This window comes from Trachypithecus francoisi, unplaced genomic scaffold (genome assembly GCF_009764315.1).
Source record: "Trachypithecus francoisi isolate TF-2019V2 unplaced genomic scaffold, Tfra_2.0 Lachesis_group2, whole genome shotgun sequence".
Classification (NCBI taxonomy): domain Eukaryota; kingdom Metazoa; phylum Chordata; class Mammalia; order Primates; family Cercopithecidae; genus Trachypithecus; species Trachypithecus francoisi.
Genome location: NW_022681465.1, coordinates 10155541 through 10169070, shown reverse-complemented (window position 1 = coordinate 10169070; position 13530 = coordinate 10155541). Strand labels below are relative to the sequence as shown.

The window sequence follows — 13530 nt, the reverse complement described above, 5'->3', positions numbered from 1 at the left end:
TTTTCTGTGAAACTGAGAAATCTCAGTGCATTGCAGGATCAGACGCCTAATCCATAAAATGAGGAGGGCAAATGTCTAAGGTCTCCTACAGCTCTGAAGTTTAAAAATGTGCAGATGGATAGCAATTGACATAACACATCTGCGCTCACACAAATAACATATACACTAAGAATGATTCATCCATCCCTGTATCATGAGAATGGATTATGAACCTGTTGATTTTACAAAAATTTAATACTGAAGACACTTCAGAGATCTTTAAAAGCTAGCAAACAATTAGTATGAAAGGGCCACATCAGAACTGAGTATTACTACAAATGCATAACATTCTGAGCATTAGACTATCATATATGGTACCATCAGAGGCAAGCAATGTGCTATTTTTAAAAGGGAAGAGCTACACACTATATGCGCATGGTTGGTGTTTTTGTAACATTATTCTTAATCTCTTTGCGCAAAATATTAAAATATATTTTTAAAGGACGGAGAACCGGCCAGGAACGGTGGCTTATGCCCATAATTCCAGCATTTTGGGAGGCTGAGGTGGGCAGAACACCTGAGGTCAGGAGTTCGAGACCAGTCTGGCTAACGTGGCAAAACCCCATCTCTACTAAATATACAAAAATTAGCAGGGAGAGGTGGCACGCTCCTGTAATCCCAGTTACTCAGGAGTCTGAGACAGAAGAATTGCTTGAATCCAGGAGGTGGAGGTTGCAGTGAGCTGAGATCACACCACTGCATTCCAGCCTGGGCGACAGAGCAAGACTCCGTCTCAGAAAACAAAAAAATAAATAAAAAACAGAACCACAACAGTATTAGTGTTTTCAAAAGTAGGTGATACTGATTTTTTTTCAATTTAGTTTTATGTTTGGCCATATTTTGAATATCTCCTACCGAAAAATATCTAATCTGATTTTAAAAACCTAAGTTGCATTTTTTAAAGAAATAATTATAATAACTGATTTCGCAATTAGAACATTTATTAGTTTTTTGGCATCTTCACTCTATTATTTTTAATCCTCTATAACCTTCCCTTTTCCTTTAAGTGTTATTTCAACTTAAATTTTATTGTAAAAATGTCAGAAGACTTCCAAATTGGAATTTTGCAAAAGCAGGTATGAGAATACAGTACTAAAATTCACTTGCATTTCACGACTAATAATTTCATAAAATAAAGCAAAATAAAATGTTCGCCAAATTATAAAAATGATCCATCCTATAGAGGGAGCGACAAAAATAAATTCCAACATTGGACATTTAGTATCCACTTACAAATAAATATCTAATTTAAGTGCAGAGTCTGACAGACATGAGCTTGAATCGTGCCTCTGCCATTTACTACCTGTATTGGACAAGTTACTTAATCATACTAACCATCAGTTCTCTCATCTGTAAAATGAAAATGCCGCCTACTTAACGATGTTGAGAGAATTAAATGAAATGTATATAAAGTGTTTAGTAAAGCATATTCTACCCGTTGAGTCTTCAGCACGTTATTTTAACAGGGAACAGTGATCAACAAATAAATGTCATGTATACCTTATCCTGATTATAATTTTACAAGAGAAAAAATATATTTAAGCACTAGAAGTACAATGAAAATATTTCATGATTCCATACGTGCTTCGAGCGCAATTCCTGAATTACCATAGGTTACTGTCACACCATAAAAGTATGCAAGTAGCAATGCCCAGGCCAAAAGAATGAGAATTGAATATAATACGTCCGTACCTATCCTGTGATAAATACATGCCTTAGTAGATTTATTCATTAAAACTTGAACCTGAAAGGATGTGAAACCTACATAGATGGAAATTTTACACGCAAGGACCACCTGTCAAAAAGAAATAGTTCCCAACCTTCAGCAGTTTCGCTTTACTCTTTTTTTCCAAAGGCGTCTCCAGAGGCGATTAGCTACACTCAGTGTATATAATAAACACGCTGTGGCATAATGAAAGGGAAATTATTTGCAATCAGAATGCCTACATTCAAATCTGTCTCTCACTACCTGTGTAAAGCTTCGACAAGCTATTAAAACAACGAAGCCTACATTTCCACATCTATAAAAGATAATACCTACCTATTCCACAGGCCTTTTACGAAGATCAAACGCAAATGTACAGCAAGTGCCCCATGTTATAGTTGAGATTTTTATTAAAGGCAAGACTTCCTTTAAAAAAATAAGTCGTTATCAACTCATTACAGAGATAATATCAAACTTTTTTCATTCATTACTGCACTCCATGACGGCGTCTGATAATTCATTTTCATTTCAAATTGCCAAAATCACAACCTATAAGGTTGAAAGACGCTTATACCCCCATAAATATACCTAAAGTAGAGAAGCATTTGCACCGATAACCGGAACATCAAAAAAGGCAGAATAATTTAGTAATTTCCTCTATAAACTCACCACTCATTTAAAAACACAGCTGGTTAAAAAGAATTTACTACCTTCAGTGGGTAAGAAAATGCGCTTGCAGAGACATAAGGTGTGGACGTTTATATGTTAGGTATTCATTTCAGAAGGGTCAGTTTGTTCAAAGTAACCGTATCCAACACGCAATCGCAAAACAAAACCAAGAGAACCCTGCTTATAGGTGTCAAGGATTTAAAACCAAATGGATCGCAACAAAGGAGCCTCCCCCTCCCCGTTTAGTAAACACATTCTCGAGCTGCAGGCTAGCCGAGGACCGGGCTTTTCAATAGGGGTCAGCTCACTCCACTCGGCAGTCACCTGGCGTGGTATTTTTCGCGAAGTTTCAAAGTCAACAAAGAAGTTCTGTGGCGAGGCGGTAGGGCCTGGCAAGCAATAGGCAGAAGGACGTAAAGAAAGACAAAACCCAGTGGGGGAAGGGTGCGGAAAACGCCCCCGGACGGCAGCGACAGCGGCCCCTTCTTCTGGGCCAGCGCGCGACAGCGGGAACAAGGGAGGCCACGCCGGCCCGGAGCAGCCCCGACACCCCGGGACCGGACCCGGCCCGGCAGGGTCCCCGCCCCCCTCGGCGGCGCGGGCGGGAAACGGCTGGGGGCGCGCAGAGGGTCACCTTCCGCTCCCCGGACCAGAGGCCCCGCGGGTGGGCAAACGACCAAGGCGCCCGCCCCGCCGCGCTCCAGCTGCCCACCTCGAGCGCTACGGACCTGGCCGGGGCACGAACCCGGGAGCCGACGCAAGGGCTCGGGCGCCGCGCGTCGCTGACTTACCTTCCTCCGCGGTGTCCATCTTGTCTGGGGGGGGGTGGCGGTGACGCAGCCACGAGCTCCCGCGGCCGGGCGGGGAAAGAGGGAGGGGAGGAGGAGGAGGGAGCCGGGCCCGGGCAGGTGCGTGCGCTCAGGTGCGAGAGAGGAAGCGAGAGGAAGGAGAGGGGAGAGGGAGAGGGAGAGAAGCTGACAGAAAACGAACCACACGGGAGGGGGAGGGGCGGGAACACCTAGGGGCGAGGCCTGGGCGGGGCGCCGAGGCGGAAGGGGCGGGAGCTCCTCAACGACAGACAGTGTCACTTCCGGTGGCCGTGGTGCGCACGCTCGGTTGTCGGCTAAGGCAGGGAAGTACCTTTTTCGGGGGCGCGGTGGATCACCGTGTGCGCTGGGCCATCTGGGGTAGTCGCCAAGACTGCGCGGGACAGCGGGGCCGAAACCTAATCAGTAGCTGAGCTTTGGTGACCGCTTCTGGAGGGGCGCAGAGCGGTGGGAGGAGGCCGCGAGAACCTAGCGCCCTCCCCAGCCGACGTGCGAGACGAAGGCCCCGGCGCGGGGCTCTTCGGGAGGCCGGGAGGTACCTGCGACAATGCGAGTCTGCGCTCCACACTCCCGCACCGCGATGCCGAGGCCGAATGGCCAGAGTGGGCCCAGGCGTCAGCATTTCTGTTTGGCACCCGGGCAGTTGTGGTGCACGTTTTCAGGAACTACTAAAGCCTCACTGCGATGAAAAAGGCAAACGCTGACTTCACCAAAATTACTCCCAGGGAGACTTCTGCATTTGGCTGGAAGGACTATTTGAGTAAACCGCTGAGGCTGGGGGTTGAAACATAATCCTCCTTTAAGGGAGATCTGTTCCGATACCGAGTTAGGGACGCTTGCCTGCGCAGAGCTAAGGGAAGAATGGTCAAAGGCCAAGCTTTGTCCCCATCAGCACGTCCCCCTCCCTCACTCTAATCCTTGACTGTTTCTCTAAATGAAGAATTATTTAGAGAATACAAATTAGAAGGGCCGCCAAGTCAGAATTGCCTGAGTGGGAGCAGTCTTTCCAGCCTCCAAAAATGTTTAAACAATATGCAGATGACCTAGCACAAAAAAAGAATGCTAGCAACCGCTGTTATGTGTGAGTGGTGGAATTGGGAGGGCCCCTCCTGCAATCTTCATCAAACAGAGTAAGGTTTAGAATAAAAATAATGAAATACAGTTTTTCAAAAAGAGCAGCGCTTGACTAATGTTACTGATGTCACTCATGTTACTCAAGGCAGAAAAGAACTCAAACTCTACATAATAGGGACCCACTGATTTCAGGGGCTCGCCCTGAGAATTAAGCAGCCAGCCATTCTTTAAATTTGTTTTTTGTTGTTGTTTGCTTATGATTTTTTCTTTCTTTCTTTCTTTTTTCCTTTTTTGAGAAGGGATCTCGCACTGTCACCCAGGCAGGAATGCAGTGGTGCGATAATGGCTCATTGCAGTCTCACTATGTTGACCAGTATGATTTCGAACTCCTGTCTTCAAGCGATCTTTACGCCTTGGCCTCCTGAAGTGCTGGGGTTACAGACATGTGCCGCTATGCCCTGCCTAAATATGTTTATATATACTACCTCCCAAGAAACAGTTTGAAGACAGCTCTTTCCCCAGCCCCCTCCTTCCGATCCAACTCCAACAGGAGCTAACCCTCCCTGTAAGACCTGTAGCAGAACACTTGTTGGCCTGCTGAGACTAGGGGCAAAGATCAGGACGATCAGATCTATCAGATGTTATATGGCATAAGGGCGAAGGATTCTGAAAGGAAGACTGAGGTTTGCTGGAGGAAGTACTGGTAGTGCCCAGGGCAGGTATGTGACCCTCAGAGCTGCAGAGCCAGATTAGGATGAAGGGAATGTGTATGTATGGGGGGCGTGGAGGGAGCCTGCCTTTTGTCTTTACATGCCTTCCCTTGTGATGTTCAAAGGAAGGTTAACCTTTTAACTAATTCTCCCTTCTGCATAGTAATTCCTTCTGGAATTGCCCTAACCTTTTCGCATTCAGACTTAGGCATTAAATATAGGAGTAATAAAGCAACATTTGTTGAGTCCCCACTGTGAGTCAGGCACTAGTTCTCACAACAGCCCTTCCAATACATGAATCAGTCACACCTCTCTTGGTTGCCATTGACAGGAACTCAACTGCTAGGCAGAAGGGAGGAATGTACTGTTGATATGGACAGACTCCAAGAAGGGGAGGGACTGCTGGGACTACTAGAATGAGAACGCCTCTCTGCCCCCATGCCTCAGCTCTGCCTCTCTCTCTGCACATTGGCTTCATACTTTTGGACCAGCTTCCTCCATATGTCTGGAAATAAGGCCACTGACAGCTCCCAACATTTCATCTTCTGCCCCATCATCAGATAGGTGAGGTAAGGCTGATGATCTCTAGTCCCAAGTTAAAAATTCTCAGGGAAGGATAAAGGATAGTTCATTGGTCCAGCTAGTTGCCTGCCCCTGAATCAAATGATTGTGCCAAAGATCTAGGATCTTTAAGAACATGGACATTGTCAAATTCTTGTAACTGCCATGTTCAGATAAGAACAATGGACACAGTGGAGAAAGACCGTCTCCCACAAGAAGGGGGAGGACAAAACAACAGATACCTATCAGAATTAGAGTTCTCATTGTCCAATCAAGAAAAATACCTTTTTTTTTTTTTTTTTGAGACATTGTTACCCAGGGTGGAGTGCAGTGGCATGGTCTTGCCTCATTGAAACAGTCCACCTCCCTGGCTTAAGTGATTCTCCCACCTCAGCCTCCCGAGTATAAAGTAGCTGGGATAACAGGCATATGATGTCCAGGTAATTTTTGTTTTTTGTGTGTTTGTTTGTTTTGGGTATAGATGGGGTTTCACCATGTTGCCCAGGCTGGTCTTGAACTCCTGGGCTCAAGCAATCCACCCACCATGGCCTCCCAAAGTGCTGGGATTACAGATGTGAGCCATTGTGCCTGGCCAAGAAAGATACTTTATTAAAGACATAGTATACCCATGATTCTAGCCTGGGGTGTGTGTGTGTGTGTGTGTGCTGTGCTGGGAGAATACTGTAGCAATGCTGGCTTTCCATACCCCAATAAGCAATGAGTAAGAGGGGAAGTGTAGGGGGACACAGTGTAATGTTTTTGAGTACTAACTTAACAAACTAAAAATGACAACTAACCAAACTCTTTATTATGTCCAATGAACATCCACAGCAATCCTGTGAAGTAAATATTATACACTTTTTTTTTTTTTTTTTGAGACAGAGTCTTGCTCTGTCGCCCAGGCTGGAGTGCAGTGGCATGATCTCAGCTCACTGCAACCTCTGCCTCCTGGGTTCTAGCAATCCTCTGTCTCAGCCTCCTGAGTAGCTGGGATTACAGGTGCCCACCACCATGCTTGGTTAATTTTTGTATTTTTAGTAGACATGGGGTTTCACTATCTTGGCCAGGCTGGTCTTGAACTCCTAACCTCATGATCCACCTGCCTCGGCCTCCCAAAGTGCAGGGATTACAGGCATGAGCCACCGCGCCCAGCCCAATTTTTAAAAAAATATATTCTTGGGACAGTTGAAATTGAAAAATTGAAACTTAAATAGATTCTGTGAATGGTCTGTGAATGGCAAGGTTAACTTCTCGATTCCTCCTGTTTGGGGAAATACCCACTATAGCATTTAAGAGTAATGTGGACTCAGGTCTGAAGCTTGTTCCCAAATGGTTCAGAAAAAGATTCATTGTGCATGGGGTCAGGGAGGAGCTAACATTGGCGAATCTGGGTGAGGACAATGTGGAAATTGTCTTGCACTCTACTTGCAACTTTTCTGTGAGTTCAAAATTATTCTAAAATCATTTTTTAATTAAATTACTAGGTACTGATAGAACTCTAAAGCAATAGTTACCAAATTTGAGGGTGTCTCCATCATTGACACCTTTAACAATCTGATAAAATCTATGAATTTTGTTCCCAGAAAAAATTGGTTAAACATAGAACATTGCCTGCAATTTCAAGGGGTATATAGATGCCTTGAACTCCATGCATGAATCCTAGGTTAAAAGAACCTCTCATTTAGAGTATTTAGAAAAGTGGTGATGTTCTCTTCCCTTACTAAGACTATGGCAGACTGGGTTTTTTAGACCAACAGTTGGAAATTCTATAGAAAAATATAGAAAACAGATTATTTAAAGCACTGAAGGCCTGACAAAAATAGTAAGGTAACTACCAGAACAAAATCTTTTTTTGTTGTTGTTTTTGTTTTTGTTTTGAGATGGAGTCTCCCTCACTCTGCTGCCCAGGCTGGAGTGGTGTGATCTCTGCTCACTGCAACTTCTGCCTCCTGGGTTCAAGCAATTCTCCCGCCTCGGCCTCCTGAGTGGCTGGGATTACAGGCATGTACCACCACGCCTGACTAATTTTTGTATTTTTTGTGGAGACAGGGTTTCACCATGTTGGCCAGGCTGGTCTCAAACTCCTGACTTCAAGTGATCCATCCGCCTAAGCCTCCCAAAGTGCTGGGATTACAGGCGTGAGCCACCATACCTGGCCTACTGGCCAAAATGTAAGGACAGGAGAGAATACCAAAAAGTAAATGGAACATGAAGGCTGTTTTTGTTTTGCTGAACCAGGCAAACTTGAACTTCTGTTTGATAGTTTTTTGTTTGTTTGTTTTTGACACGGAGTCTCGCTCTGTCGCCCAGGCTGGAGTGCAGTGGCCGGATCTCAGCTCACTGCAAGCTCTGCCTCCCGGGTTCACGCCATTCTCCTGCCTCAGCCTCCCGAGTAGCTGGGACTACAGGCGCCCACCACCTCGCTTGGCTAGTTGTTCGTATTTTTTAGTAGAGACGGGGTTTCACCGGGTTAGCCAGGATGGTCTCGATCTCCTGACCTCGTGATCCGCCCGTCTCGGCCTCCCAAAGTGCTGGGATTACAGGCTTGAGCCACTGCGCCCAGCCTTGTTTGACAGTTTCTAGCAGCAAGAAGGACGGCTGTCAAAGTCCAGAGCCTGCCCAAGGTAAGGCATCTATTAAGGGACCTTCCACCAGGAGCCTCGCCCAAGACCCATACTGCTGCTATCTCAGGGAAATGGTGAACCAAGTAAATCTGACTTCTCCTGGAAACTTGTAGGAAACTTATCTGAGCCTTATTTTTTTTAAAGTTCCTGAAAATTTGTACCCGTGAATCAGCCCTGGCATAGACTGTACCCCAAATCCATACCCTAGTGATCAAATAATCTTAAGCAGTGAATTTAGTTTGAAGTAATCTTGGACTGCTGGGATCCCCTAAGCACCTGGCAAAAGCAAACACAAATTCTCTGTGGAAGAATGTACCTGTGTGCTACTCATTGTCCCTAGAAATTTATTAGTGGAGATTCTTTGACAGATAGATGTGTGTGTGTGTTGGTGTATATACAACACACACACACATTTCACATTTAGCACAAGAACTAACACGCAACAGGTAGCAGAAACCATCCACAAAGACCTCAGGTATGGAAGTTAGCAAACACAGATTATAAAGCTACTACACTATGACTATTTAAAAAAGTGTAATGAAACAATTTTATTTTAAAATCTCAATTTTTAAACTGGAATTACATCTTTTGCCACCATTTAAACATAAAATATAAAATTGTATTCATCAAGAAAGGAGGATATGCAATGCATAATTTTTTAGGTTGCATGCAAGCAAAATCTTCAGAGAACTCTGCACTTTTCCATGGGTGAGGGCATGGCTGTCCTTAGGCATGTGAGAGTCTGTGGCCTGTGGCTCCCCAATGGCAGAGGCCTCGTTTCATGTACTGATGTATCCCTGAGGCCAATACAGGGCTTGACACAAGGTAGGGTGTCACTAAATTTTGGCTGAATGAGTAACTATGATTTTCCAGAAGATACTTTATGTCACTGAAATAGCAACATGTGTGTGAATGCTTTTCTTAGGAAAAGACAAATTCATACCATAGCTGAAAAATCAATCCAGTAACAACCATACGTTAGGGTTAGTGTCTCTATGCTCCTACATCGGGATTTCTTGGTTATAATGAATTCATTTTCAGTACTTCATGCAGAAATGCTCAACAGTGATATACACCAAGTTAAATAATCAAACTAGAGCACCATGTGTTTCTTATACAATATTCACATAAAAATTACTTACAATTTAACCCAGATTGTCACTAAAATGAAGGCCTTGAAGACCAGTTGTTCTTTTCTCCAAACTTTTGTTATAAACATTTTGAAATATTCAGAAAAGTTAAAGGATTAATATAATGAACACCTGTATGCCCAACCTAGATTCAACAATTGTTAATATTTAGCCATATTTATTTTAATGATATTCCTTTCTGTATCATTTGGAAATATTATATATTATATATTTCCAAATATATATAAGTTCATATATATAGTTCACATATATATAGTTCATATATATATAGTTCATATATGTGTGTGTGTGTGTATATATATATATAGTTTTGTTTTGAGACAGTTTCGCTCTGTCGCCCAGGCTGGAGTGCAATGGTGTGATCTCATCTCACTGCCACCTCCACCTCCCGGGCTCAAGTGCTTCTGGTGCCTCAGCCTCCCAAGTAGCTGGGATTACAGACGTGCACCACCACACCCAGCTAATTTTTGTACTTTTAGTAGAGAGGGGGTTTCACCATGTTAGCTAGGCTGATCTCAAACTCTTCAGTTCAAGTGATCCTCCCGCCTTGGCTTCCCAAAGTGCTGGGATTACAGGCACAAGCCACCGAGCCTGGCCAAAATATATATATTTGAACATCTTTGCCCCTAAATACTTTAGCATGTATCTCCTAAGGTTAGAATAATCTCCTTGAAAACCATTTCCACACCATAATAATATATAGACTCTAAAGTTTCTCTAATTGTCCCAAGAATGACCTTTATAATTTTGTTAGTTTGTTTAACAAGGGTCCAATCTGGTTTCCTGTATTGCTACTGGTTTGGTCTCTACAGTCCATCTCCTTTAGTCTAGAATGGTCCCTGTACTTTTTGTTTTCCAATGACAATGCCTTTTGGAAGACCACAGAACAATTGTTTCATGCAATGAATGTCTTTCATGGTAGATTTATCTGATTGATTCCTGATTGGTGTCATTAGCTTGTTCCTTTAGCCCCTGTATGTCCTACAAACTAGAAGGTAGGCTTAGAGGCTTAATCTGATTCAAGTTAAACATGTTTTTGCAAGAATATTTGATAGATGATTATGTGTTTTTCTTTTCTCTCTGTTTTTTTGTTTTTGTTTTTATTTTTGTTTTGTTTTTTGTTTTTTTGTGAGATGGAGTCTCGCTCTGTCACCCAGGCTGGAGTGCACTCCACCTCCCAGGTTCATGCCATTCTCCTTCCTCAGCCTCCCGAGTAGCTGGGACTACAGGCGCCTGCCACCATGCCTGGCTAATTTCTTGTATTTTTAGTAGAGACGGGGTTTCACTGTATTAGCCAGGATGGTCTCGATCTCCTGACCTCGTGATCCACCTGCCTCGGCCTCCCAAAGTGCTGGGATGACAGGCGGGAGCCACCGCGCCCGGCCCCCGCCTTTTTCTTTTTCTTTCTTTTTTTTTTTTTGAGATGGAGTCTCACTCTGTTGCCCAGGCTGGAGTGCAGTGGTGTGATCCTGGCTTACTGCAACCTCTGCCTCCCAGGTTCAGGCTATTCTCCTTCCCAAGAAGGAGAATATTCACCCTCCCAAGCAGCTGGGATGACGGACACACACTACCACGCCCAGCTAATTTTTGTAATTTTGTATTTTGTATTTTTAGTATTTTAGTAGAGACAGGGTTTCACCATGTTGGTCAGGCTAGTCTTGAATTCCTGACTTCAAGTGATCCGCCCACCTTGGCCTCCCAGAGTGCTGGGATTACAGGTGTGAGCCACCTCGCCTGGTTGGTTATGTGTTTTTCATGTTACAGTACATCAGGAGGCCAGAAAGTCAGGTTGTGCCATGATTCACATTCTGAGTTTGAGTACTTGGTTAAAGTGGTGGTTGCCAAGTCTCATTATTTAATAAGTATTCTATGGAGTAAGTCCTCAGATCCTTTCATTCTTTTTTTCTTTTTGAGACGGAGTCTCACACTGTTGCCCAGGCTGGAGTGCAGTGGCCGGATCTCGGCTCACTGCAAGCTCCGCCTCCCGGGTTCACGCCATTCTCCTGCCTCAGCCTCCCGAGTAGCTGGGACTACAGGCGCCCACCACCTCGCCCGGCTAATTTTTTCTATTTTTTTTTTAGTAGAGACGGGGTTTCACCGTGTTAGCCAGGATGGTCTCGATCTCCTGACCTCGTGATCCACCCGTCTCGGCCTCCCAAAGTGCTGGGATTACAGGCGTGAGCCACCGCGCCCGGCCAGATCCTTTCATTCTTATTCATTAAGCAGGACAGCCAAATTTTAAAATGGTTCTTAAATTTGAAAGTGCATGTTATTAAAAACATTCTTGTTATTTATAAAGATAAGTTTATTTTACAAAACCTTCTAAGCTCTTTACCACAAAATTCTCCCATAATCTTTCCAGTAAGATAAAACCTTTTTCTGTTTGTGTCAATCTCCAATTCTTTTTTCTTTCTTTCTTTCTTTCTTTCTTCCTTCCTTCCTTCCTCCCTCCCTCCTACCTTACCTTACCTGACCTGACCTGACCTGACCTGACCTGACCTGACCTTACCTTTCTTCAGTGGCATAGTCTCGGCTCACTGCAACCTGCCTCCTGGGTTCAAGCAAAGCTTGCAATGATGCAACCACAGGCCAAGGAATGCTGGCAGCCACCAGAAGCTGAAGGACACAAGGAATGGATTCTCAGAGCCTCGGCAGGAAATGTGGCCCTGCCGACACCTTGATTTCAGACTTCTCAATTCCAGTACTAGAAGGGAATAAACCTCTTTTTGTTTTAAGCCTCCTAGTTTGTGATAACTTGTTACAGCAGCCGCAGGAAGCAAATAAGGAGGGCCTATTTGGAGGAGGACGCAAACCCAGCAGTGGATTATGAACTATTCATGCTTACAGCTACCTCATTCATCACTAGTCTAGACTTCAGCATTGACTTCATCACTGAAAAGGCTGCAGCTGAGCCTAGAGTTTCAGACTTCTGTGCTGGGTATGGCTACAGTGATTCTTAGGCCAGCTCCCTAGGTGGCAGATGAGTATCTCTCTAATGGACAAGTCTTTTTAAATATGCAGTAGGGGCTGGGTGCGGTGGCTCACACCTGTAATCCTATCACTTTCGGAGGTTGAGGAGGGAGGATAACTGGAACCCAGGAGTTCAAGACCAGCCTTGCCAACGTAGTGAAATCCGTCTCTACTAAAAAAATACAAAAATCAGCCAGGCATGGTGGTGCACACCTGTAATCCCAGCTCCTCAAGAGGCTAAAGTGGGAAAATCACTTGAACCTAGGAGGCAGAGGCTGCAGTGAGCCAAGATCGTGCCACTACACTCCAACCTGGGCAACAGAGTGAGACTGTCTCAAAAATACATAAACAAATAAATAAATCTACAGCAGCCCCTCCCTGTTCGTGGGTTCTGCATCCATGGATTCAACCAACTGTGGATCAAGAATAGTTTCATCTGTACTAAACACGTATCGACCTTTCTTCTTGTCTGTATTCCCTAAGTGAAATAGGGATAAGCCAAGCATAGTGGCTCACGCCTGTCATCACAGCACTTTGGGAGGCTGGAAAAGGAGGATTGCTTGAGCCCCGGGAGTTTGAGACCAGCCTAAGCAACATAGACCCCATCTCTACAAAAAAAAAAAATTTAATTATTTAGGCATGGTGGTGTGTGCCTGTAGTCCCAGCTACTCAGGAGGCTGAGGTGGGAGGTTCATTTGAGCCCAGGAGGTCAAGGCTGCAGTGAGCTGTGATCACATCACAGTCCTCCAGCCTGGACGACAGAGTGAGACCCTGTCTCAAACAAGTAAACATAAATATATAGTACACCAACTACTTACATAACATTTACATTGTATTAGGCATTATAAATAATCGCGACATGATTTAAAGTATATGGGAAGATATGAATAGGTTACACGCAAATTCTATACCATTTTATATAAGGAACTTGATCACCCATGGATTTTGGGTGCAGGGTCTGGAAACCAGTCCCTCACAGATATTGTGGAGAGATCATACATTTTCATCTGGTATTTTGACCTCTAACCTGAAATTGTATATTTGCTCCAAAGTGAAACTCTTCCTAAGAGTTTTTATCTTAGACACATGGAATCCAGAGGAACCTTGAGGAATTATCTGGCATATCTCACTCCATTATTCATGGAAACCATTGAGCTGACGCTGAATCTCTCTTGCTAGCTTCTCGTGTGTCTTTATTGC

General features: G+C 44.2%; 1 protein-coding gene and 1 long non-coding RNA gene across 4 annotated transcripts in view; one reads left to right on the top strand and one right to left on the bottom strand.

The window, feature by feature from the left end:
* Positions 1–3441, bottom strand: part of MARCHF6 (membrane associated ring-CH-type finger 6) — an 83202-nt gene extending 79761 nt beyond the window's left edge. For 2 of the 3 annotated variants that reach the window (XM_033178792.1, XM_033178794.1), the window contains exon 1: positions 3205–3441. In XM_033178792.1, the coding sequence (XP_033034683.1) occupies positions 3205–3223 (19 nt within the window). In that variant the 5' untranslated portion in view covers positions 3224–3441. Of the gene's footprint in view, positions 1–2080; positions 2171–3204 lie in introns of those variants that run through there. The other variant, XM_033178793.1, reaches the window with a different exon arrangement.
* A 62-nt stretch (positions 3442–3503) lies between these two features.
* On the top strand, positions 3504–6019 carry LOC117064750. Its single transcript, XR_004429649.1, has 3 exons — positions 3504–4321; positions 5356–5593; positions 5891–6019. It is a non-coding gene; the product is annotated as an uncharacterized LOC117064750 (long non-coding RNA).
* Positions 6020–13530: the final 7511 nt, after the last annotated feature.